The sequence below is a fragment of the Diorhabda sublineata genome, chromosome 2, assembly GCF_026230105.1.
Source record: "Diorhabda sublineata isolate icDioSubl1.1 chromosome 2, icDioSubl1.1, whole genome shotgun sequence".
NCBI lineage: Eukaryota > Metazoa > Arthropoda > Insecta > Coleoptera > Chrysomelidae > Diorhabda > Diorhabda sublineata.
Window position 1 is genome coordinate 38,547,606 of NC_079475.1, and position 26,278 is coordinate 38,573,883.

Below are 26,278 nucleotides of genomic sequence, written 5' to 3' on the forward strand. Positions count from 1 at the left end.
TTACAAACATAGTCACCGACCTTGAAATTCTCTAAAGATTTAATTTTACAATTCGTCATATTTCGTTTTGTTTTTAATAATATGCAATCGCTATTTTATCGGGTAACTATTAGGTTAATTATTATTTAGTTTGTGGTTCATTATTTCCAGAGTGTATAATTTTAGTCTGACTAATATTTTATGTCATAGCTTCAATCTAGTAACTTTTTAGCGATTTCTAGTTATGTGATTCAGGTTTCCTAAAATAGTTTTAAAAATAGGATATTAGAAATATTTTCGTTAAATTATTGGTATGGGGGTTATAATTAGAAATAATACTATTATTTCTATGGGGTTACATCTTGAATTTGACCATAACCAAATGCATGTCTTTACTTAATTCGGTTTCATTTTTTTGACGTGCTGTTACTAAAGATAACAATTGAAACTTACATAACCACACTTTCCAATTAAATCATTTTTCGGTTGGAAGCACTAAATTTTCCACTTATATTAGTGATTAATTTTTCATATTTAGTGGATAGTGGGAGAAAATTATACTGTGGATGTTCATATATTAATATTTAAGCATATTTTACCTAAAAGTATGTAAGACTAACTAAGACATGTAGTTGACTTATTCAAAATGGTGTCATCATAGACATAATGATACTAGATTGATCAGTTGAAGAAATTCGCGTTCCAATATTAGAACGAGATATAAATAAAGGTTTATATCTGTCAAATGTTATCTCATTTCACCAATCAGGCTACTTAGACCAGAGGTTGTAAAAAAAAACTTCCAAAAAGAAGTGTAAGGTGAAAAAATACTGGTCGTGTAAGAAATTACGATTACGGTTGCTGTAAATAAAATTAAAGATAATGGGCACTTCAACAAATCAATGCGATCTCTTTTTTTTTTGGCCTCCTTTTTTACTGGCAAAATATTTCACGGCAATTATTTTTGTCCTAATTTTTTGCCATCAACAAACTTGTAAAATTAAATTTTCAATAACAAATAATTCCAACAAGGCACACCTTCTGTTCAGCTCTATTGGCCACGTTCTAACCGCAATTTTAGAAGACTCAAATTTTCTCCGTTTCTTTTCTCAGTTCGCAGTAGTGTACTTAAAATATTATTATTGAATTGTGTCAGTGTTGTTTTAAACGAATAGTACTATTTTTAGCACCGTTACGGAAATAAATAATTTAAACGTGCTCATTATTACAAAATACAGAAACCCTATACTTTTTAAATTTAAGTTGGCAATTCTGTGCTTATCTGACATTTGACATATGATCGAACAATTATGTAAAATGTAAACAGTGTTTAGATCAGTAGCGCTAAACATTTGCCCAGTTGTTCTTACACTACAGCCTATCAAAGTGAGATCGATTTTTGGAAAATTGTTGTTCGCGAATCGGTATCTAAATTTTCTCAATAATGTCACCCCTTTTTTATATAATAAATGAAAATTCAATCATGTTAATATAAGTTTAATGGTTATAGTCCACATGGTGCTAGAGTATCTGGTGTGGTAGAAGAAACTCCAGGTCGTTTGGAATACGAAGTGGCGTTGTATAAGGAAGCACCTGCAGCTAGAATCAGTAATATATCAAATAGTGAATTGCCAGTAGATCAAGCAGTACCAATTGGTACAAAATTACAATTGAGAGCAAGGATAAGTCCGGATTCAGCATGGAAATATGTCAAATTAATGGAGGTTACAGTGAGTCCTGATCCCGATGATCCTCACATGACTGGAAGCGTAGCTTTAGTCAAAGATGGGTAAGTTATATCGTCTTATATAAAATTAGAATTTTTTCCTGTTTCAATGAATAGCATAATGAAATAAAATTATTTTATTTGTATATAAACTTAAATAACAAGAACTTTTTCTATAAAAGCAATCAGTAAACTGCGTTACAACCAAAAAAGAAACAACAAAAATAAAAATTTCATTCACTCGCGACCTAAATTTTATTCTCGGTAGTGTATTTTTGTATTGAAATGCATGAAAATTATACCGATGTTTTTTATGTTTTTGTAATTGACTATATTTGAGGAAGTATAAATTGGGTCAGTGTTTAATGTAAACAATAAATGCGCAATTATAAAAACGTGAAACTACCGGCGTGAATTTTAATATGCACAATTATTTTTAAACTACTTTTATCCATTTTCTCTGATTATATAATTTACATAATTGGATACCTACTATTGGTTAACGAAAGATTTTCACCATGATCTGGTTCTTTGTTTTAACCAGTTATTAATAATCCCCGTAAAATTATAACCTCAAAAATTTAATACACAAACTGATATGAGAATAGCTTTATTAAGTAGTCATTATGAGGTAATAGTAGAAATAGTAAAAAAATTATGAATGTCATGCTTATATAAGAAATACAAATTAATCAGCTTTTATATGATCTTGTCTGATGAATGAATCAATTTAATAAAGACGCCAAAATAATTAAAGTATTGATGTAAAAATTCAGAGGAATGTGTTTTTGAAGGTTAGTTGTATGTAAAAAAAAGCAGGACGTCGATAAGCTCAACAGTATTGGAAATCGAAGCTTCAAAGTAAATATATATTAATGAAAAACATATGAATGTTTCAAAAATCACTGACGCCAAAATAATTGAGGCATTGAGGTGAAATTTAAGAGAGATGTGTTTGAAAGTTAGTTGTATGTAGAAAAAAATCAGAACTTTGGTAAGAGCCACAGTCTTGGAATTATGAGGCTTCAAACTTGTTTAAATATTAATGAAAAACATATGAATGTTTCGAAAATCACTCACGCCAAAATAATTGAGGCATTGAGGAGAAATTTTAAAGAGATGTTTTTGAAGGTTAGTTTTATGTTTAAAAAAATCAGGACGTCGATAAGCTTCATAGTATTAGAAATACAAGGCCTCAAACTTTTTCATATATTAATAAAATACATATGAATGTTTCAAAAATCACTTACACCAAAATAATCAATGCAGCGAGCTGAAATTTTAAAGAGATGTTTTTGAAGGTGAGTTTTATGTTTAAAAAAATCGAAACGTTGTTAAGCACCACAGTATTGGATTTAAGAGGCTTCAAACTTGTACAAGTATTTATGAAAAACATTCACATGTTTAAAAAATCAGTCTCGCCAAAATAATTGAGGCATTGGGATGAAATTTTCAAAAAATGTGTTTGAAGGTTAGTTTTATGTAGAAAAAAATGAAACTTTGTTAGGTGTTACTTTGTTAAAATGATTTTTTTATATTTTAAAACGATTTTATTTATAATTTTTAGATGCAGAAATAGAGATTTTTCGTCAATAATCCCACATCAACCAGCTCGATACAGAGAACGCCCTAACGAGGTATTTCTCGATTTCGAAGCTTTCCTCCTTAGCACCATGAAAGAACGTTCGACTTTATGGATTCATTCTCAAATAAAAGCTTGTATGGAAGCCACAGATTGCCAACCCGACTTCTGTTTAGATTTATACGAACCTTCGGGGCATGGTAGGAAGAAGAGAAAAGCTGATATCGTCGAAGTCATCCAGCAACCAGATGGCTCTTCTTATAAATACAATTCCACACACTTTACTAGGATACAAGGAAATTTGGAATACACTGTACTAATGCCAGGAGAATTTTATCATAGAACGCAAAGTATAGAAGGCAGTTGCAGTACTTTTTTGGTTGTCGCTGCTATTTTAGGGGCTTTGTTGTTTTTGTCTGCTTTTATCATGTGTTGGCTGGCTACTAAATTACATACTACACTCGTCGGGGCTAATAACAATAATAAAAATATAGATCAGCTTGTTAGGGATAGTAGAAGGTTTTCAGATTCCGGATACACTGGACGAGCAACAACTCAGTGAACCTATTTATGTGAGTTTGAATGTTTTATACATGATGAATATTCTCAAGTAACTTCCACTTTATAAATTCATTCATTTCTATTTGTTTTTCAAAAACTTTCAGTAGCGAGCAAAAAATAATCAAGACTGCATAAATTTTGATATAATAAAAGGTACAAGGGATTGATTTTAAGGTTAGAAAGTTAATAAATCGGCCTTAAAACTATGAATATATTTCTTACTTGCAAACTACTCAAACTTTGTTTCGTCTGCTTTCAAGCATCTTGTATGTATTTCCGTGTACTATCATCTTTTTTTTTTTCGTTAATATCTTCGTTTTTAACAGTTCATTTCTTCCAAAGTGAAATTACCTCTCTGTTTTTATTTATAAAATCACATCAAAATAAAACAGTCATATCAAATAATTTCAAGTTTATCTATGGCATAGATAGCAATCCGAATACAATCACAAAACATAAGTTTTATTCACGGATCCGATTCCGAACACGTATATGGAAGGGAGAATAAGTGTTAACATGCGCGGACGTACTAATGTCGTAAGCTGTCATTTTGATGATACCTTCGGTGGGAAATGTGAAAATACGATCATCTATAGGCTTTAAAAGTTACTTCTGAACGTACAACAAAATTCTGATATTTTGTAACACATAATAACACTAGAGAAAATAAGTAAACATGAATTTGCAGATCTCTGAGAACGTACGTCAGGAAAACTTTTATAAAATGTGTAATAACTCTGTATTAGACTTCTCACAAAGAATATTCGACATTTTAACTTCAATCACTGTAAAATTTACCAAGATGTGCAACTAAAAGAAAAAAGGATCTTGATGTATATTCTTAATGAAAATAAACATAACCAATAACTTGCAAATTGCCTCAGGCAATAATCTTCAACACCAAATCAGCTGTAATAACAAAAACAACAGTGCTGCCAATTGACGCATAATCACCATTTCAACCTAAAATTATAAATCTTGAATATTGTTACTTATTTTAACCCTACTTTACAACATTCCTTTTTTTGTAATTACATGACCTTCACATGAAAAAATCAAAATGGGCGTCTTACGAAATTTGGAAACGCACTCTTGTAAACTTTTCCTCCCCTACATATCTCTAATTCCGAATCAATTAACGAGACTGATCGCATGCGTACAAGCAGTGTTCACAATTTATATTGATTACGATTTCGGTAAATCAATATACTAAATGGTTTCCTAATCAGGGATGCGCATTTTAACGATCCTGAATTGGTTACCAGTTGAATCGAAGTCTACAACGACCCGCAAAGTTATTTAAGTTGGTAATCCGGATTAGTGACATCCTAACTAACTCTACAATTATTTTTGACCATGTTATTTTTTGCATTCGCCTTTATAAAAAAATAGTTTCGGTTTAGTTATTATTTAATTTGTGATTAAAACTTTCCAGATATAAAATTTTATATTTTCGCTACAAATCTAGTAACTTTTTTAGTTATTTCTAGTGGTGTGATTCAGGTTTTTAAAAAGTGCTTGTGTTTTGTCTATGCAGTGTACTCTACTACGTTCACTTTGTTAATGGATATCATGGACGTCGGAAATCAGGTGTTGACAGATTTTAAATTACACAAATTCTAGAATTTGATTTCAGTTCAGTTGAATTGTTCAATTCTAATAATACTATTGTCTATAGAAATAACCAAAAGTCAAAAGATATTTTAAACTTGTACTTTTTTCTGGTAAGTGAATTGTTGTATCTTAACTGGAATAATTAAATTGATCCCTGATAAATGGTTTAAAACAGATTCAGAATGTATCTATGACAACTATACACTACTTTTTCTTTATTTTACGAAGCTAAAATATACTATTAAAGTTTAATTCCACCATAAGTTCACTACTAAAATCGGTATTTTAGGACTTTTTTCGTGTTATGAATATTGAAAAATATCACTGCCAGTGCAAAATAATTAACTTTGTGATTGTGTATGGCGTCAAATTAATTTTCAAGATTTTTTATAGATCCCTTTTAAATGTTTATTTATAAGTATTTATTTTTATATATAAGTTTTGTACATAAATTTTATTGTTTGAATTATATTGGGAATATCTTCAAAAAAGAAATTTCGTAGATGCTAATTCATTTGAAGCGTTTATAAAATATCTTTTATCATAAGAAATTTCCAATTTTTGGGTCGGTGGACATATTTTAAATTTTAGAGGATTTTATTTGCTTTGTAGGTATGTATTTACACCAAATATTTTTAATTTATTGTATTTAAATCGAATAAAGTTTTATTACTACACTTCTTTTAATCATCAATGTACAGGGAGCATCTTATTTTGGTATAATATATTAGAAATTGTAACAAGCCCTAAGTTATTTTTCTTTCCCCTGTAACCCATTTGTGGGTATAATTTCACAGGTATTGAAGTCTTTAAGTATCCTATAAATGCTTTGGAACTATTTAAACCACTTACCAGCACACAAGGGGAAGGAATTAACAAATAAGTTTAAAGACACCAAAAAATTATAATTAGAATTTGAAAAACTTAATTTTTATGTATAAAACCAACAGTAACAATAGATAATGGTGAAACAAGTTATTGGGATAATCTAAAGGGGTTGAGACAGGCAAAGACACTTGTGGGAAGCTATAACCAGAGAAGATCTGCTGAAATATCTGAGCAAGTACAAGCAACCTACAAATACTAATAGGGATCCTGTTGGGGCCTTAATGGACACCTGAAGACACTAGATTAAGTAAAAAATGCAGCGTGCAGAAGATAAACGATTAACCACATTGCACCTAGTGTAAGACGTCATGGAAGTCCAAAGCACTACATCTTGGAGGGTATGAAATAGAAAACGATCTCTGGCAGCTAGAGTTATAAGACACACTGGAATTTCTAAGAGGGTTGGGTCACTGAAGATCTCCAGTATCATATCAAGAAAGGGGGAATGTACTTAGTCCCTAATATATAATAAAACAGTAGTTATCACTTAAAAGGAAATTTCAGGATATAATAAAAAACTTTCAGTACTGTAACAACATAATTATATTAATAACTCCTAATATTCAAAGTACATTCAATAAATTATAATAGAACAAAATAAATTGTAAAATAATTAGTTACATAAACATTTTGCCCTAAAAGACAATATAAAAAATAAAAAAAAACTTTGCAAAGTTCGGTCGGTATATACATATATCACTGTGTAGAATCCTTTTAAAAAATAAATAGGAACACATTTATATACAGAGCGATCCAAAAACTTGTTATCTTGATTGCTGTAAAAATAATAATTGTTGAAACGCTCTGTATTAACAAAGCAAATAGGGATTAAAATATAGTTCACATTGAAACAATCTTTTTTAAATTATTTGATGTTATTGAAAAAATATTTTTCAACAATTAAACAACTCTATCAATATTAAAAATTTTGCATTTCTAGGTTATGTTCCAGAGGTCACTGGGTGCCCTAATTGTTTTTAAACAATTTTTATCACAAGAATATATAGAAAAGCGTTAATTTTCCATTTTTCAGACAAATTTTATTCAGTTTTTCATAATTTTGCTCTACTCAAGCTATTTAAGTTATTAACTTTCCTTTTGATTGGAAACTCAAAAAAATACTTTCATGTATATATTTTTTGACACAATTAATATGAATCAACCTAAAATAAGCAGTTAAAATTCAATTTTTTGGCTGTTAATTGAAAAGTATTTAAAAAAACTACAAAAAGTTACATTGGAGTCAAAATTATTTTTTGCCATATTTCATCATTTGGTCCATAACTTTATTAAGAGACCATTAGTGACACGATTACATTGCTGAAATGACAGTCCTAGAGTATAGTTAAAAGACCCTACAGTGTACGTGTATGTAATCTGCATAAAAAACAATTTTTTGAAATAAACTAAGGTATACAGTAATAAATACAATCATCATACCATTATTTTAGGGTGAGTAATTCTACAAACTTGTCACATGTCCGTTTTGTTTGAAATCAAGTGATTCCAATTTTTTAAGCACATCCAACTCTTTCATTTCTTTTTTGATATTCCTATTTTCAAACTGTAACCTATTCCTTATTATTCGTTCAACTATTTTTTCCGTTGTCATGTCATTGCCAGATTTTACAGTCACAAACTTTCCAACCTTAAAAGAAAAAGAACAAGATGATAAAATAGAATGGAGAAGAAAAATAATTAGCGATATAGGAAATGGGGTGAATTCTAATTACTCACTTTTTTTGGATATTCGTAGGGATCGCTGCCGTCCACGTCGGGCATAACTGGCGTATCTCCATGAACGACTACATCAACTTTAAAGTGCTCCATCAAATCTTCCGTTACTAGATAAGGGGCACCTATTACCACTTCTGAAACATATTTGCACGCCAATACGCTCAAAACCCTTTCATGAAGATTCATTATTGGGTAATTTGTGCCCTTATATCTATTAACGACTGGATCTGTATGAAGACCAACGATAATATAATCACCCTGTGAATAAAATAATAAAATAGTAAGAAGGGATTATTTAAAAAAGTAGACGGAGAAATTATGTTGATTTAAAAGTTTATTTACCTTTTCTTTTGCCTTTTCCAAAAAGTCCAAATGGCCAACGTGGAATAGATCAAAAGCTCCTGCGACATAAACTATCCTATCGCCTTGTTTTGGTGGTTTCCCATCAGAAAATTGAATAATTTTTTGCGTGGTAGGTAAAAACTGCGAACAACCTGTCCAAGGAGATCTAGCAAGTGAGTCTTGGCCCATTGACGATGAATGCTCCCTAGCAACATCGTACTCATACTGACCTTGTTTAAAATGATTCCTAGTTAAAAGAAGCATCCTACCAACTAAATCTGTGGTAGAAACGCCAGCTGTCCTCTGAACCTCCCTAAAAAACAACATTCGAGACTAGAACTTCAAAGAAAGGTTTATTCAATGTCACAATCATGGTATTTCTGATAAATAAAAACATCAACAATATCAAAATAGACAATTGAACAGATCCTGGATGAGATTAAACTTTGTCTTAAGTTCACAAAAAGTAATTAAAAACTTAATTTAAAGTTTTATGTTACCTATATCTTCCAGCACTTTTTACTAAATGATAAGTATCTACTCCATCAGCTGTTAATGTAATGTCGTCTCCATGTACACAAAAATCGCAGTTATGTTTATCTAAGGTCTCCAATGTAGTTACATAAGGAGCTCCTTCTACTACTTCATCGACCCATTTTATTCCTCTAACCATTTTGTATCGCTCCTCCGCAGTAAAAACCGGAGGTCCTTTGTGTTTCATAATTTCTTCATCTGTGTGAATCCCCACAATCAGATAATCTCCCAATGCTTTAGCTTGTCGAAGGGAATTTGCATGACCAAAATGTACCATATCATAACTGGAAGGAATTTTATATGTGATTTTCCAAAAACATTAATGTAGACACACAATGTGTGATATTTTTATTTCCGTGTTTTTTTGCTTCGAGTATTAAATTTTATTTAGTATTTTATCGATGTTTATCATTATATGGACTTCCTGTGTACACATTTAATCAACAAACAAGTTCAAAATTAATTTATTTTTGTTTGAAAGAAAACATGAAAAAAACTTTCATTTCAATCATTGATCAAGGAATAAATGTCATATTATTTACTTTTATGATTATGAGAAATTTTATATAAGTAAATATTTATTGATAGATTATATCGGGTTATATGACAAGGTTTTTTATCGAAAAAAGTGGGTAAATTAATTAAGATCAACTTGAGCTATCACTTCAATTGAATAATCAATTGTTTTATAAAACCATTAAGTTCACTCCCCACGCATTCATATAAGAAAATGTAAATTTATTCAATCATAATAATTTCAAATGTTTTTATTTTTGACCTAACCTTGAATTACTTAAACTAGGAAAATTTTAATAATCTAGTAATTATAACTCGATTTATTATTTTATTCATCATAGACGTAAGTAATATACCCAAAAACTATGTCTTGTCATAAAGTCACCCCTAAAATATTCCGTTGTAATAAAATCCATAAGATATGACTTCCAGGATATAAATCCTATCTTTGTCACTGATAAGACACAAAATTATGTATACAACAAAATAAAGATGAATTATGGAAAAAAATACTAAACCCCGCCAAAATACGTAAATTATATTTGAAAGTTTTCCCGTATTCATAAAAGACTAAACGTTGATACATCCAATAATTATGATCAAAATAATCAACTATTATTTTAAATTTAAAAAATGCAAAGTTTTATACAAGTAAATGATGTACTTACCACCCATCACACCAAACTCTAGTATATTTGTGTCCATTTTGTGAAGTATTTTCCGGCATATTTAAAAAATAATAATGCCAAATAAATCAATATAAAAATTAAAAGTTGTTTATTTAAAATGTAAAATCACAGCACTCTTTATCGTTAAGAAAATACAAATTACACTGAATAAATCGTAAATCCAATCTCCTCTCTATATACAATTTCTACTAACTAAATTCTAGAGTTGTCAAATGGAAAAACTGACGCAATTGCGCGTTGTTGTCACATCATAATCACTTGTTTTCCGAATATTCTTATGACTCTATGATATTAAATTCTCTACTTTAAACTCACAAAGAAAAAACATAAAGCATATATTGGAAAAGTCAAATCTGACTGTACCCATTAATCTTGATATTTTGACTGCAAAAGGTCGAAACGTCTAATTTTTACTTATAATTTTAAACTGAAAAAAAGACCTAAAATCAAAATAAATCATCTCGAAAACATATAAAAAGATTTAAGAATTTTACAAAGTTAAAAAAAATCAATGTTAGATTCAACTGTGTAACGACACCTATGGTTATGATGCCATTTAAAAAAAACTAAATTCAAGTTATTACAATATCAAAAGTGTACCAAAGATCTTGTTTTTGTATGAAATATGAATAAACTGACAACGCTGTGAGTATTTTAACAAGCACGCATGAGCAAGGGAGTTTGAAATCATCACACCACGTTGTTTTCCTTCCTCATCTCATTGAGTCATATCGACTCGATAAAACGTATATTTTTGAGCAGTGGTGTAACAAGGGAGGTTATATACATGTTAAATAATGGACTATATTCTTTTTTTGAGCTTTGTAATGAATATATATATATATATATATATATATATATATATATATATATATATATATATATATATATATATATATATATTCTTTTTGTATCAAATATTGATAGATTTGCAATGTATTTTCTTTTAGAAATACAATCATTGATTCTAGTATTCTTAAATAATTTATTATTATAAACTTGAAATTGATTCATTTAATTTGCCAAGCGTTATGAGCTACCCTTAGTATATTTACTTCTATTCGGATTGTTGATTATTTCTAAAGGTAGACATGGATAGAATGACATGGTATAACAGGCAATACAGAAGGTTCAAGAAAATTAATTTACAAATAATGATTCGAAAAAACTATAATTTTAATCGAATTTTGTCTTATCGATATATATAAATTACGTCAATTTTAATTAAAATCAACATTCTATATAAAATAACATGGAATTTTCCTTATCAGTCCTACACAAAGTGCAGGTTATTAAGTATTCATTGACAATGTATCGATTATCGTGACACTTGCCATCTAGGAAATGGGGTGATCAGTTCTAACCAGTAGCAATATTTTTAATCGTTTATCCAAATAAGGTTATATTTATAGATGCCTCATAATTTCATTCTACATTTTAAGAAATTAATTGCATATGTATTCAGTTTGAAAATAATATATCTATAATTAAAGGAATACTACGCCCTAGATCAAAGTATTTGACTTTGAATTGACATTATACAAACACAATAATTATTTAACACACGTAATTTAGGAAAAAAATAACACCCAATCGTGTGGATGCTTGAGGTATAATTGAAATTAAAAAAAAACATTTAACTGTGGGCGATTTCCGCCGGAAATAGTATTATTCGAAATAAAAATGGAAAATACTATTTTTTTATTGAGTTCCACTTTATTTACATGCAATGCGATCTGTTTTGGACGTGGTTTTTGAACAATTAATTTCAATGACAATTGTGGGAAATTCACAGCTGATTTCTGACAGCCATGATATACAATACGTGGTCAACTTGTAAGAAACAGGGTTATACATATACGCATATCCACCCATTTATTCGAAAACAAGAAAACAAATGCCGGAAAGAGATTATTTCTATTAATTAGTATATTAAAAAAGTAATACGAATAATAATTCTTATTAGTCTATTTCCTAGCCCCTATATCATTTTGTTTTTGGAAAATAGATCGCATTGGTTCAAATGTTACTTTGTTAAGCCAGATTGCATATGGCTGATTGTCATTTTGTTTTCAATAACAAATTGGAAAAATATTTTTAAAATATCGCTGTTTTGGACATGGTGTCCATCTCTACGATACGTGGAAATTATTTATAGCGTGATATTTTTGTGTCAGCGTTTTTTCTTGTGAAATTCCAAAAAGTTCTATAAAACCAGCGCGTGTATTGTGTCTGACCCGAGGTTCACTTATATAGATGATAATATCTTTTCTTTTTATCCTCATTCGTAAGCTGTGATTATTGAATATTTTCATAGAATGGCCTTGTAAATATTTTTCTAGAAATTACAATATATACTAGGTTATTCAGGTTATCAACTGCAATTGTCGAAATTAAAACAAAAAATATATTTATCATAATTTGTTAAATTTCCTTTTTTCTCCTAATAAGATAAACCATTACTGGATATACATTAATACCGGATGTACAAGATACTAAAATTGAGTACCTACATATTATGCATCTTCATTATTTCAACAAAGATCACACAAATGTCATGTATTTATACCGACGTTTTTAAATGATCCAATAAATTGCAAATATTTTCTATTTGATAAAAAAATATTGTTAAAGGTTAGAGAGAAGAAGTATTTCTTATAGAAAAAAAGTTGAAAGAGTTTCGAGTTGTATACGGTAATTAACAATTCAAAAACTTTTCACAACGGCGCTGGCGTAGATAAAAGGGTATGAAAAAAATTAAAATCATTTTTCTCAACTCAAGCAGTTTATAATTGAAAATTTCAACGATTTACGTTGTGCTAAATATTGTAACCAATATAACCTAAAAGATATTTACCAAGATGCTAAACTGGGGCTACCCTCATTTATCATATTTCATATGCATAGATTTTTTTCTGTACCTTCCATAGTTAAATCAATTCTATAACAATCTGTTTCTTAACCTTTTCACCCCACGATACACTGTAAGCCCATGCGCAGGCACGCGGTTGTGAAATTATTCAATTTAATAATATTGTTTCTGCTGTATAATGGGTATATTTTATTTATTTTTTTTTTTAGCAAATCATATACAGGTAAATAAACAATGTTTTAAACCTAGACACTTTGTATTATATGGATTGAAATGAATAGAACGAACACGCGCTAAAATAAATAACACATGAATAACGTATCTAAATATTTCCAATCAGACTGAATTCTACAAGTGGATCAACAACAACGTAAAATTATCATTATTGAAGAAAATAGGAATTGTGTGAGTTATTTTATGATTTAAGACATTCATTTACCAGAATTAAAATTAATTTCATCTTCTCGACTACAGGGTCCTGTCTACTGTCACGCCAAGTCTTTTTTTTTGAAACCAAAGTATTTAATAACTTTTTCTTTGTTATTTCATTATGATCTCATAATAGAAAGTACAATCTTATAAAAGAATATAATAACAACTCTATAATAGCCACTAAACATCACAAACACACAAAAACCCAGTAAATACGTCCAACTCCAACTTAATCAAGATCGTGATAGACTCTAAACTTGAGCAGTGAGTAGTGGAAACTGTTACATTCATTATTTTGCACTGCTACTTCTCATTACAATTTGTATTGTAATTGTAATATAATATATGTAATATAATGTAAAAATGTAATATAATAATGGATGTTGACATTAGACTAAATTCAATTACGTCATCTATGTCTCATTAGTCTATAAAAGACTGGAAAGGGTCATATTATTCATAAATAACTGAACTGTCAAACGAAACGTCAAAAGTCAAGACAAATCTGATAGCCCTCTTTTAAAAATCGAAGCAAAGAGATGTTACTTAGAGTGCTCAATAGTGTATATAACCGAACACGAATCGAGCTGTGAGATCGAAAGAGAACGAATTGCCGAACGATACTGAACAGTCAGAGTACTTAGATGTACCTAGCCGAACGCAGCAATTGACGCCATATTTGACATAGCACATAAAATATTTAAAAATTTAAAATTAGAGCGCGAAATTACCATTTGATATTACATACGTTTGTTTCTTAGTAAATTCTTTAGTTACATATTGATACTGGGATATAAAAGTTCATTTTTGTGGGAAATTATTATAAAGAAAAGAATATCCAAGTTTGCGTGTATAACTGTTTTTGAGCATTAAAACTGTGATCAGTTATTTACGTGAAGAGAGTAGTAAGAAACTATACTACAAGGGGCAACGAAAAAGTTTTCTCGAATGGTTAATGCCTTTAAAAGTTGGTTTGAGTGATTGATATCTAATATTTTTAGACAAATCTGACTTTCTAAGTAGATATTCGAAATAAATAGGAGAATCAAACAAAAAATTCAATTCTTAAATGTATTTTATTGATTTAGCACCTGGATTCATAGATCAATATTAATAAATAAATTTAATCTTAATAATACTTTTATAATCTCATTGTTTTCAAGATAGAACAGAAACATTTATTTAATCTTTAGGATCATCGATACCTCCACTGGTGATGGCGTAGCTGACCTCGTCCTCTTCTAAATCGGGACTATCGTAAATCCTAGCTACTCTCTTATTTCCTTTTCCTTTTTTCAAACACAGCCTAGTAGTAGAAGAATGCGCCAAAACATTCCCGCCAACTGGTTTCATCAAATCCGGTTCGGCATTAATTAAAGTAAAATCAGAGGTTATCTGATTGGTAACGAAAACGGCAACATTGTATTCTTCGCTGATTTTCTGTAAACGCGACATCATTTGACCAAGTTTCTGTTGCCGATTCGCCATTTCGCCCCTACCGTTAAAATCTACGCGGAATAGCGCCATTATGGAATCTATAATTAGCAGTTTGAAGATTCCTGCTTCTTCGTGAAATTTCGCAGCAACGCTAAAAGTAAACAAACAGTGTCTAGCAGTCAAGATTTCTAAATTAGATATCATCAAAAGATCCAAATTTTTAGACGGCATTCTGATTCTAACTGATAATTAGAATCTAACAGTTGCTTTCACGAATTTACAAGAATACCCTACATAAAAAAATAGTAAAGAAAGTATTATATAATGAAAATAAAGAGTAAAATGATAAGTTATTGATACCGGAGGATTCCAAGCACCTAAAACCAACCTCTCAATCTATTTTGAAATATTTAACACTTTTCCTGAAACTTTGATTAATCAAAAACTTACTTATTCAAGAGTTCAAATTGGTGTTCTGAATTATAGGCTCTAGCGTAAAGAATATTTTCTAAAACAGCGGTTTGATTCAAGTTAAACCTTTCAGCTATAGGCCGTAACCGTTCAGGTCGACTGATTTTTTTAATTAAAGAAAATATACACAGTTATAGTTTAAACTTCATGAGCATACAGGTAGATTCAATAAAACTACTCAACTATAGATTCTAAGCCATCACCATCATATTTCGAAGCCTAGAATCTATAGAATAGAAATTAGACATTAATAATGAATCACCCTGTGTTATTTATATATATATATATATATATATATATATATATATATATATATGTTTCAAAGGATACAATGTATGTTCTGTATCAATAAACATAACTTTCCCACCTATATAACCTTTTTCTCCAGGCATTTGAGCTGTAACACACAAAGTATGTGACAACTGAGTTTTCCCAGTTCTAAATTCACCAAATACTTCCGTTATTGACATAGATTCAATACCACCACCTAATAATTTGCTATAACAAAAGACTTCCATGAAACAATAACTGAATATGAAAATAATCTTCTATAGTAACATGAATATTTATTCAAAACAAAGAATATTTTTCTTTGTACTTACTCAAGGTTTGCGCTGCCTGTAGGTAGCTTAAATACTTGTTTTCTTTGATCACATACTTCTAAAGCTGTCATAAAACCCGTGTTCAATACTACTTTACAACAAGCCTCTTTGATTTTATCAATTTTAGTATCGTTAAAACCTTTGATACTTAATAGATTCTTTCTTACAGTCATTTGAAGACCTTTGATAGTGTTAATTCCCATTTGTTTTAATGCTTTTATGTCTTCTTCAGCAATGCCATGTTCGACTAGCAAGTCGATGTCCTGGAAAAATACCTCTTCCTCTTCAAGGTCCAAGTTTTCGAACGATTCAGCTTCCGTACTAGCTTCGCTACTATTTACAGTATTTGTTTCAATTTTTTCGATGGTTGCTACTTCCATTTTAATGTTATTAACACGACAAATTTTAAAACTTTTCGAATACGTTCAAAATTTTAAAACTACAAGCGATTTTCATTTGTTTCAACGATGTGACCAACTGTTGAAATGGAGTTCCACAAAAAAGTATTGCCAATATAAATCAGTTTTTACTAATTCATTTGTCTACAATTTATTTGAATGATTCATTGATCTGCTTTATTAATTTTGTTTCGCTTTCGCTTCTAGAAGTAAAAATTTATTTAATAAAGGAGTAATTATTTGTATTATAATATTTCAAATCGACAGCGACATCTAGGAGTAGTTCATAATATTACATTATTTTACAGTATCCATTTGCAATAATTGTCAAATGTACTAGATTGAATGAAGTACTTTTATGCTGGAATTGTTTTATAAACCTTGTGTTCTTCTTGAATCTGTAGTGAATTTATAATACTTAAGTTATAGTTCATTTTTCATCATGTTCGTTCGATTTATAATAATTTTGTTAAACTTTACGTTGACTTATTAAGGTAAGTAGTGATTTAACGAAAAAAAAAAAGTTCATAATTGAATTTATTTACTTATTTATGATTGTTTAGTGTCGAAATATCATTCATTTATTTGAAATTTAAATTGTTTGTTTCAAAATTTTAAATTGTAAAAGTTGTAAAAGGGAGGCAACTGTTATTTTAGTTTTAATTTAAAATAAAACAGTTATTGTGGCTTATTTAATATTAATGTATAATATATCAAGGAGCTCTTCCCAAACCTTCTTAGATTTATAAATCTTATTGAGCTTGTGAATTGTTTAGTGTCGAAATCTCATTCATTTATTTGAAATTTAAATTGTTTGTTTCAAAATTTTAAATTATTGAAGAATTGTTGTAAAAGGGAGACAACTGTTATTTTAGTTTTAGTTTTAATTCAAAATAAAACAGTTATTGTGGCTTATTTAATATTAATAGTATAATATATCAAGGAGCTCTTCCCAAACCTGCTTAGATTTATAAATATTATTGAGCTTGTGAATAAATAGCATTCATGAAAAATATATGACAGACTTTTTTGGCTTTTTACAGCCTGAATATACGGCCTCCTCGAGCGCGCCTACATGGGCATGTGGAGAGAAGACAGTGCAAAGGACGGCTGACTATTATGGGCTTAATCTAAGACAGAAACAAGCGTGCCGAATGATGCCCTAATCAAGTGTCCTCAACAATACCTGCAAGAGCAAGGATCATGACAAATCGTCCTCTTCCCATTGAGGGCTCTGAGCAAACAGGGACGACAAAACCCACTAAACCTAAAGCATCAGTTTCCACTATCAAACCTTTAGCTAGTACTTTTGACAAGGCTCAATTCAACTGCTGCAACATCGGTGGTGAGGAAAAAAAGGAGATGGGACGCCAAAATGGTTCAGGGTTTAACAGCCCTAGATCCTATGGTTGCTTCGACCTACAACCCTCTTCCACCCAGATGATGAACAACTTTTAAAGTTGACAAATGTAACTTTGTTTCGAAAAATGAAAAGTAGTGCAATTTTGTAGGACATATCTAGAAGCCTTCATGGAGAGTGGATTTGAAGTCACTGAGTCAAAGCTTCCTCAAGCCCTAATCAGATGTCGCAAACAATGCCTGTGGGAAACCTACTAAAGCAGGGACCATAAATCCTCTTCTCCTTAAGAGCTCTGAGTAAACAAGGACCAAGGAACCAACTGGTGCTTTTGTCAAGGCATGGCTCAAATGCCTCGTTATTATTTCCTTCTTCAATTAGTCCAATAATGTACAGTAAAAGTCGTTTCATTTGAATCAATCCAATATTTAACATGTTGTATTTGGTATCAAAATAAGTTTTCATTTCAGTATTATTTCCTCATTTGATTGATATTCTTTTCCACTTAGTAGTGAATGGGGGGCACATATAGTGAATATGAAGGGTAAAGAAGTAATTAGAAGTTCAATAATTGATTGAGGGCGAAAAAAAAATTTATTTTCTCTGCTTTATTACCTTCTTCTAACCAAGTTATCATCTTTGGAGACACCTTTTCAATAAATGAAAAATAATACCATAATAATAGTGAAATAAGATTTTTGTTCAGATAAAAGCTTTTTCCCGTTATCCTTTCAAATTGTGTTGAAAGAAACGGAATTATTGTTTTTTTTTTCAATTTTGAATCAATTTATTGACAGATGAACTCAAAGAGGTATGATAAATGACTGTGCTGAAAATTTCAGGGTTAAGGATGAGTAAATAAAAATACAAAATGTATAAATTTATATAATATTTAAAATCATACAAGTACTACACAATCAGATCTAAAAGTATCAAAAAAATATTTAAAAAGTAGAAAAGAAAACAGAATACATTCAAAATATCTAGCTACAACAAACAATGAATATATAGTTTTAATACCGATTATAACAATTAATTGCATAGAAAACCACATTATTTAGTACTAGCACAGTTCAACTACAGGAATATATACATTATTAAATGAACTATAGCAAAAAATTACAATTTTCTGAGTTATTTTAAAAAGGGTAAAAAAGAAATGAAATTCCAAATCGTAACCCATTGTAATCGGTGTACTAGTCAGATCTTATTATAAAATAAACATTTTAATCACAATAATAATTTTAAAAAAAAATCCACTACAATCTTTATTAATATTCGATTTCATTTTAATGTCATGTTTAAGAGATTGAAACGTGATAAAGAATTATCATTTATTGCACAAAATAAAGAATCTGCCTCCGGACTTACTTCAAATCATAACAGAAGTGATAATGTGGCGGATCTGGCGGAATTGGTGGAGGATCTTGAGGAATAGCAACCCCCTCTGCGTCTAGTAATCTCAATTTAATTTCCATACTAAGTAGAGTATCCAAATCTTTTTCCGTTTCCTTACTCTGCATCCTATTGCCTATTAACGAATTGATGCCATCCGTCCAGTAAGCCAAGGCTTGTTCGTCTGGAGCGACACAGTCCAAAGATTGCAAATCCACACCTGGAAACCACTCCAAATGTTATATATTAAATATTATAATCTTGAATAAATACATACCTTCAAGAGCCAATGAAAACGCTAATTGATGAGATGCTTTTCTTCCTTTCATGTGAGGACAATCTCTTCCTACCAACAAGGCTTTAATATCACATACTGCTATTTTCGACTGTAGTTCTTCGGTAGATGGAGCACTCTTTTCATCGCAATCGCCATAATGGAGTACCTTGTGATTCGGGGATAGTCTCATGTACCAAAATTTGTCTTTAATACGTTGACCACGTGGCGAATATTTCGTAAATCTTGTACCTAAAACAATTTACACCATTACAAAAATTTCTAGAGATTTATTGACTAGTATAAATGCAATAACCTTTGTGTAGCCCCAATAGTAAATCACTGACAATAATATGAGATAATAAAGTAGAAAATTGTTGATGTATAACTATAATTTTTTATGTTGAAAAACAACTTAGTTGACTCAGAATAGACAATTATGTGGCTGGGGTCACCCCCACACATAAGTGTTTTAAATATATATGTATATATAAAATATATAAATATATACATGCAAGACAATGGCCATATTGCACTAAAACTATTGCAATAAAAACCGTTTGACCTCTGCTAGAGTTGCCCCATAGAGGGCTACTCTAAATCCAGATGACTGTGGATCAATGATGAAATTTTTGAGCATAGTGGGTCTATATGCTCCCCCCAATTGATACCAGAATCTAATGTGAACCCCAACAATTTCACAAATTCCCTCTAGTACCTTGTTTTGCAGATCTGAATGTTATTTTTTAGTTTTTGCTTTGATTAATTTTATATTCAAAAATTTTCATTGACTGTAGGTTCCAATGCGATTTTACAGGACCTTTACTAAACGTATGTATGTAGGTATCTCCAACCAATAGTTTAAAATGTATTTACTGTTTGGGTAGTTGACAATGATAAAATCTAACGAAGATTCAGCATTTGATAATGGAGAACAATCCACTTTTCTCAATCGTATATACCACAACAAATCAAAGTTAGACCTCACTGGTTAGAAGCTAAATGAATGGAGGAGATATTTTTCAAAATTGTGAAAAAGACACTTTTATGTTCACATGTTAAAAGAGGAAATAAAAAATCAATTACCAATGTACACCACATTAAACAAATGAAAAGTCATCAGTTTCAATTTTATTTTGGAAAGCTAATAACAAACAAAATTGAACTACAGGAAATTGAAAAGATAATTTATGCTGGTATAAAAAAATATACCAAATAAAAACAACCTATGAAAAATCTATTGATGGCATATTTTAACCTAAAATCTTAATCAAAACCTAATTTAATACTCAAGGTAGAGAGAAATCAGAAAAAAAGAAATTATGCCACAAAACATATAGTTAAAATTTCCAAATAATAACATATTTATTAATTTTATGATGTCTTATATTAATATTAACAAATACTTGATAAAAATTTCTGAAAAACATCTAATGATTTATTATTGTTAAAAGCCCTGTATAATTGAAAAATACAGCAATCCAAAATCAAGCAGATACAAGTCTAAGTAAACAAAACAAAAATATAATTACTAACCTTCAACTAAAAATGCCAATCTTTGTTGTTTGATCAACCCCATTATATCTGGAGTAATCTGCTCTCTTAATTCCACTACTGGTTTAGCATGTGATTCCCATTCTTCCCTAGTATTTCTCTCCAGCTGCCATAATTGTGTGATCTCGTTATAGGTCAACATGTGTAATTTGCTCTTGAACTGATCCAAAGACGCTGGTGTAGTTTCCAAGGCTCTAACAATTTGTTCTTGTCCAACACTAGCAACTTTTTGGAAATCTTCTGCTGTTGCCCGCATTTCCTTCCAAGTTTTATTCAAGAGGACTATGCAGATGCAGAAACATTCTTCGAAAGGGTGATCATGGGTGAAAAATAATGGCTGGTACGTCACACACTGTTCAGATGGAGGTTCCCCTTAACATAGAATTAAACAAAAATTCAATAGATTCAAGTGATAAGAAATTTTATTGGAAAACTTCAATAATTTATGAATATTCCAATGAGATAATTGTTAGAAAACATGTAGAATATTGATTAGTGAGATATTTTGGTACCCAAACTGTGGAATATGGAAAAATTTCTCACCTATTTTCAAAATTTCACATAAAATCCTCACTAGCTCCACACTGGCCTTTCCAAATGGGCATTCGTGTTCATCAGCTCTGCAACTATTTTCCAACACGAGCTTTGTGTAACTTTCAGGATGATTTCTTGCAAAATAAATCATACAATCAAGAGCTAGAAGTCCAGGAGGGGTTTCAGTAAAATCTAAAGCTGGATTTATGTCATTTTTGAAACCTAGTTTTTTATAATCTCTAGTAAAACCACTTGGACCTCTTAAGCTTGTAGCACCTTCACTTTCGAATGCTATTCTCCTGAGCTCTTTTATTTTGTCATGCCCATCTTGGTCCTGAATATAATTAACATTATCTTAAAAAAAGAGTACTAAATAAATTAAATACCTGTGGATCCATTTTGGTCATTTTCCTTTGTTCAAGAAGTCCCAACATCAATGTTTGTAACACATACAATTGATGAGCCATCTCATTGCCCTTAGCAGCGCCAGTTTGTAATATATTGTTCTGGATCACAGTCCTAACTTGTTTAGAAGTAAGTGTAGCAACTAGAGAACGCCTTTTTGTGATATCTGCTCTTGATAATAAGGCATTAATTAGTGCTACAGCATTCTGCTGAACAACTGGAGTAGACTGTAGATGGTTAACAAGGGAACCAATTGGAATTTCTCTCTCTACCTATATTTATTAACAATGAAGCATTTAAAAATATATCATATTTAAAATTTACCTGTCCGTATCCTTCTGTGCTGTTTAAGACAACGTTTTCCAAAATAGATAAAGCTGCCTGTGTAACTTGAGCTTCTTGTGGAGTATTAACCAAACTAGCTACTCTAGAAATAAACTCGCCATTCAAAATATCCCAAGACACAATGCCATGTTCCATTAACTCGACAAATGATAGCAGTGTATGTGCCAGAACAGCCCCTTTACATTTAGCCCCTTCAATTTGTTTGATTAACAATGTTAACCCTTGTTTGTTAATAAAATCTAATGCAAATGTTATGTCTGCACTTAAAACAGACAATTTACTCACTGCAGTGGCTTTATCTTCTGGACTACCTGTGTTTAGTTTCAGTAAAATATCTTGAGCTGTCTTAGAAGGTGAATACTGCAAACGTAGAACCGATCCATTTTTAATTTCATTTCTATTTTTTTCTGTAATGTAGTTATTATTGTTATTTTCATTAAATTGAAGAGCATATTGCTCGGGGTCTGTGAGATTCCACCCATTACACAATTCTTGAATTATACCAGCCAAAGGTTGTTTTTGATTGAACTCTATTAACTGCGGGACCTGATCGGTCATTTCCACCGCAATTTTGACGATATTTGCATCCTTCATTGGAGGCATTTTGAGATTCTAGTATTGCTTAATATAATTACATACTTACAAATGTACGAAAAGAATTAAACGTTATTAAAATAGTATAAAATACTATCCACCCATATTTTTATTGTTATGTACAACAAATAAACTAATTACTAAGGATTAATAATGATCTGTCAAAAAAGAAAACAATTTTGTTATGTTGTTATACGTGTTTCCTCATTATTTATGGAAAATGGAAAATGAATTTGGAAATTAACTGTTATACATTGTTGATTAGCATTGTTAAAAAAATAATGAATTATCTTTTATTCATGTTTTTCTCTCTTTTACTCAAAATTATCTCGAAATTATTAATCTCCTCTCTATTATTGTTGAGTTGGTATTCCTATCTTTACATAAGTTGCTATTGGTGGTTAACCTGCTTCTAACGCAGGGTTGCCAGATCTAGCTATTTATCGCGAGATGTCACGATATATATATTGTACCTCCAATACCACTGATATAGATACAGGAAAATATGGCTAAAAATATGTTATTATATGTACAAGGAGAAAAATTCAGTATCCAAAAGGCCTAATCATCGGTGCACTACGAGAGATAAAGCGAGCTGTCGTTAACTTGTCTCAAAAATAACATAGATCCCAATGGGAATGCTGTTTCCCAATTCAAGAATAGGAATAGGACCCCATAACATAATATTCTCCAAAATGTGTATGGATTCTACACGAAATTTGATAAATCACCGTAAAATCACAAACCACGTATTTATATCTGATCTGTGCTTAAAACCATAACGTTGGAAGAGCTCCACTTAGATGAAATAAATAAATAAATTGAACTCTGCAAAAATGCAATTCCTTAAAAAGTAATTCAAATTTTGACTGAAATTTATTCTATAAAATTATAGTTAATTTTACCTATGCATTTTTTTTCATATTTTTGTGAAACTAATCATCTGGCATCACTGTTCTAACGATTAAATTTATATACATGTTTATATGAGAGATGAAAATTTATTTGCCTTGTTAGATTTGAATGAAATAATGTTCAAAAATGGTTCATTATCACTTTTAAAGGATTATGGTGAAGATAGTTCAGATGATGACGTACCTGGACCGCGAGTATCTACAAAAAGAACTTTTAAAGAAGAAAATGAAAGCACATTTTTCAAAAAAAAGTTAACAATGTAACAATTTCTATCATATTTGTATTAATTAAATAATTTTTAGATTACCAGTTCCAGAGGTACTACTAAAATGTGGTAAACCAGTTGAAGATCATGTTGACGATCCTCTGCTACATGGTGGTAGATTAAGATCGTTTGGACATGAACGAGGTAACTGGGCAACGTTTGTATATATTACACGTAAGTAAATAATAATCGTTTTTTTCATTGTGTAATCTCTTTTTTATAGCAAATAAAATAGAAGGTATAAAAGACTTAGTTGAAGATATTGTTAATATGGTTCCAAATATACCTTTATATCCAGTGGAAGAATTCCATATAAGTTTGACTAAAACTGTGATACTAAAGCATCATTGGATAACTTCGTTTATGGAAAGCATTAAATTGAGAACTAATTATTTCAATAAGTAAATGATTTATTTATTTTTGTTTAAGTTTATTTAGGAAATTTATTTTGTTCTAGGTTTATGATTCTTTTTAGTATTCTGAATATTTATTGCAATGAAGAACGAACTAGGACTTTTGTTGGTTTGCAAATCAAATCAGGATATGATTCTTTAATCAGATTAGTTGATATTTTAAATTTATGTTTAGAAGAGTTCAAATTGCCACCATTTTATAAGGTAAATTATTTTTTAGCAGTTTTTCTTTTAGATTTGATTATTGTCTTGTCTTGTTATTTTAGGATCCATCTTTTCATATGAGTATTGTTTGGTGTGTCGGAGATCATGAAGAAGAATTGAATAGTTTATTATCAAAATTAAATTCTAAATTACAAGATTTAATGGAAGCATATTCTCAGGATTGCTGGTATATTTATGTGAATACATTGATGTGTAAATCAGGCAACAAACTGTTTAAATTTGATCTATCATGATGGAAATGTAATTTTCTAAAGTTTTTGATAAAATGTTTATATATTAAAGTAAAACCACTATTGCCCGAGAGGGAGTGAATGTTAAATACTCTGTAATTTGGTTCACTAAAATAAGGTTATCTTGACTTGTTTGGAAGGTAGCTCACTGCATACCATATTCTAGTACTCTTAGGTGTTCATAAATAGATCAAAGACGACAAAATGGAGGATTGAGTTCGTTGTTGTATTAAGAAATCAAAAATAATCTCAGTAGAGTTTATAGCTTGTATATTCAGTATCTTAAAACATAAATTGTGATTATTCAAAAAGACTTCAAAGATTTAAATTAAGATGCATCTGTATAGGTTAGATTGATGTTTCAATGTTTTGACCAGGTGTCTTCTATTGGGTAATCAAATTTCCAATACCCCCAATCGAAAACACATGTGTCTTTTATCTTTTATTGGTGTTAATTGAATTTCAAAGGACTAGTGAAGATGAATAAGTGTCTAGTCTTATCTCTCTTGTAGTAAGTCCTACTTCAAACCCCAGCTATTTTTAAGTATCCCACCAGCCACTTTAAACTTCTAACTTAACTTCTTTTTTATCATCATTAAAAGTAAAGTGTCAACAATCATAGATCTGAACTTTTGAATATTTTAGTGTAACTCCAACATTAATCACCAGTTCTTGTTATATTCTCAAATGGGAAAACGATTCCCTATATTCTGCCAAATTTTAGTATTCTTGTATCCATCCGGCTGTTTGTTATATGAACACTCATGAGCACCTACCAATTCTATGGGCCTTTCACTCAGAGAAGTTATTTTCAGGGTGTCTGCAACTACAAATGTGAGGTTATGTTTTTGACGTTCAGCAAGTGAAAAGTAGAAAGCTGGTTAACTTCGATGTCAAAAGCGCGATCATTGTGTGCGTTATCACAGTTTTTTTAATAAGTTGAACTATCTTTGACATTTATGAACGTCTGGAGCGCGTTATGCTCGCGTTCATTCTGTGTACCATGTATGCTAACTTGCACCGTAATTTCTAATCCTTTGTTTAAAATAACCTAACCTAACCACTGTTTAATATAACAACCTGTTAAAATTCAAAGAGCAGTTTAAATCATAATCGCTTGCAACGTATTTTATGCAGTTAAGCCCCTGATTTTGGGGGTTTAGTTTAATGATAGTTCGAAGATTTTTGAACTTGGTTTAACACAAGGTGCAATTCAAAAAACAGAAAAAGTCAATGTTAAAATTTAAACCATTGTTAACCTTATGGTGGAAGTGGCCATTAAACTAATAAATTACTAAGTGGTGTAGATCATTGGATTAAAAAAATAAAATATCAGAAAAATTATTATGATTTATTTTTGAAACCAAATGTTTTAAGCAACAAAAACACATT

General features: G+C 30.2%; 5 protein-coding genes and 1 long non-coding RNA gene across 7 annotated transcripts in view; 3 read left to right on the forward strand and 3 right to left on the reverse strand.

Moving 5' to 3' along the window:
* LOC130453372 (uncharacterized) overlaps positions 1 to 6,205 on the forward strand; it is a 36,990-nt gene extending 30,785 nt beyond the window's left edge. Inside the window, exons 5-6 of the mRNA XM_056793079.1 lie at positions 1,490 to 1,768; positions 3,273 to 6,205. Coding sequence (XP_056649057.1) covers positions 1,490 to 1,768; positions 3,273 to 3,849 — 856 coding nt within the window. The 3' untranslated portion in view covers positions 3,850 to 6,205. The remainder of the gene's footprint in view (positions 1 to 1,489; positions 1,769 to 3,272) is intronic.
* A 669-nt stretch (positions 6,206 to 6,874) lies between these two features.
* LOC130453373 (ethanolamine-phosphate cytidylyltransferase) lies at positions 6,875 to 10,429 on the reverse strand. Its single transcript, XM_056793081.1, has 6 exons — positions 10,148 to 10,429; positions 8,930 to 9,247; positions 8,430 to 8,742; positions 8,088 to 8,345; positions 7,791 to 7,998; positions 6,875 to 7,126 (listed from the first exon to the last, which is right to left on the reverse strand). The coding sequence occupies exons 1-5, from the start codon at positions 10,204 to 10,206 to the stop codon at positions 7,813 to 7,815; spliced, it is 1,134 nt and encodes a 377-aa protein (XP_056649059.1). The 5' UTR covers positions 10,207 to 10,429; the 3' UTR covers positions 6,875 to 7,126; positions 7,791 to 7,812.
* A 2,290-nt stretch (positions 10,430 to 12,719) lies between these two features.
* Positions 12,720 to 18,409, forward strand: LOC130453375 (uncharacterized). Its single transcript, XR_008911045.1, has 3 exons — positions 12,720 to 12,862; positions 13,250 to 13,445; positions 17,424 to 18,409. It is a non-coding gene; the product is annotated as an uncharacterized LOC130453375 (long non-coding RNA).
* On the reverse strand, positions 14,530 to 16,448 carry LOC130453374 (meiotic recombination protein DMC1/LIM15 homolog). The gene is made up of 4 exons (XM_056793082.1): positions 15,983 to 16,448; positions 15,711 to 15,878; positions 15,360 to 15,479; positions 14,530 to 15,060 (listed from the first exon to the last, which is right to left on the reverse strand). The coding sequence occupies exons 1-4, from the start codon at positions 16,360 to 16,362 to the stop codon at positions 14,655 to 14,657; spliced, it is 1,074 nt and encodes a 357-aa protein (XP_056649060.1). The 5' UTR covers positions 16,363 to 16,448; the 3' UTR covers positions 14,530 to 14,654.
* Positions 18,410 to 18,605: 196 nt separating the features above from the next.
* On the reverse strand, positions 18,606 to 23,169 carry LOC130453371 (engulfment and cell motility protein 1). The gene is made up of 6 exons (XM_056793078.1): positions 22,224 to 23,169; positions 21,881 to 22,171; positions 21,504 to 21,828; positions 20,943 to 21,332; positions 19,410 to 19,658; positions 18,606 to 19,352 (listed from the first exon to the last, which is right to left on the reverse strand). Exons 1-6 carry the CDS (start codon positions 22,845 to 22,847, stop codon positions 19,105 to 19,107), a joined length of 2,127 nt encoding a protein of 708 aa, XP_056649056.1. The 5' UTR covers positions 22,848 to 23,169; the 3' UTR covers positions 18,606 to 19,104.
* A 617-nt stretch (positions 23,170 to 23,786) lies between these two features.
* LOC130453377 (U6 snRNA phosphodiesterase 1) lies at positions 23,787 to 26,227 on the forward strand. Of its 2 annotated transcripts, none has more exons than XM_056793085.1 (5): positions 23,787 to 24,003; positions 24,056 to 24,192; positions 24,242 to 24,419; positions 24,476 to 24,635; positions 24,698 to 26,227. In XM_056793085.1, exons 1-5 carry the CDS (start codon positions 23,825 to 23,827, stop codon positions 24,887 to 24,889), a joined length of 846 nt encoding a protein of 281 aa, XP_056649063.1. In that variant the 5' UTR covers positions 23,787 to 23,824; the 3' UTR covers positions 24,890 to 26,227. The 2 variants fall into 2 exon arrangements, with proteins under 2 accessions (XP_056649063.1, XP_056649064.1); XM_056793086.1 differs by having other exon boundaries at positions 24,056 to 24,162.
* Positions 26,228 to 26,278: the final 51 nt, after the last annotated feature.

Bases quoted from the DNA above. Each gene is read 5' to 3' on its own strand.
- LOC130453371 (XM_056793078.1), bottom strand. From the start codon at position 22,847: ATGCCTCCAATGAAGGATGCAAATATCGTCAAAATTGCGGTGGAAATG. The intron at 21,829-21,880 runs GTATTTAATTTA...AATTATATTCAG, and splicing joins TGACCAAAATGGATCCACAG to GACCAAGATGGGCATGACAA. The intron at 21,333-21,503 runs GTGAGAAATTTT...TTCTATGTTAAG, and splicing joins ATGTGAAATTTTGAAAATAG to GGGAACCTCCATCTGAACAG.
- LOC130453373 (XM_056793081.1), bottom strand. From the start codon at position 10,206: ATGCCGGAAAATACTTCACAAAATGGACACAAATATACTAGAGTTTGG. The intron at 8,743-8,929 runs GTAACATAAAAC...GTTGTTTTTTAG, and splicing joins AAAAGTGCTGGAAGATATAG to GGAGGTTCAGAGGACAGCTG. The intron at 8,346-8,429 runs GTAAATAAACTT...TTTTATTCACAG, and splicing joins TGGAAAAGGCAAAAGAAAAG to GGTGATTATATTATCGTTGG.
- LOC130453374 (XM_056793082.1), bottom strand. From the start codon at position 16,362: ATGGAAGTAGCAACCATCGAAAAAATTGAAACAAATACTGTAAATAGT. The intron at 15,879-15,982 runs GTAAGTACAAAG...CTTTTGTTATAG, and splicing joins ACAGGCAGCGCAAACCTTGA to CAAATTATTAGGTGGTGGTA. The intron at 15,061-15,359 runs GTAAGTTTTTGA...GTTTACTTTTAG, and splicing joins CAATTTGAACTCTTGAATAA to CGTTGCTGCGAAATTTCACG.
- LOC130453377 (XM_056793085.1), top strand. From the start codon at position 23,825: ATGAGAGATGAAAATTTATTTGCCTTGTTAGATTTGAATGAAATAATG. The intron at 24,193-24,241 runs GTAAGTAAATAA...TCTTTTTTATAG, and splicing joins AACGTTTGTATATATTACAC to CAAATAAAATAGAAGGTATA. The intron at 24,636-24,697 runs GTAAATTATTTT...TTGTTATTTTAG, and splicing joins AATTGCCACCATTTTATAAG to GATCCATCTTTTCATATGAG.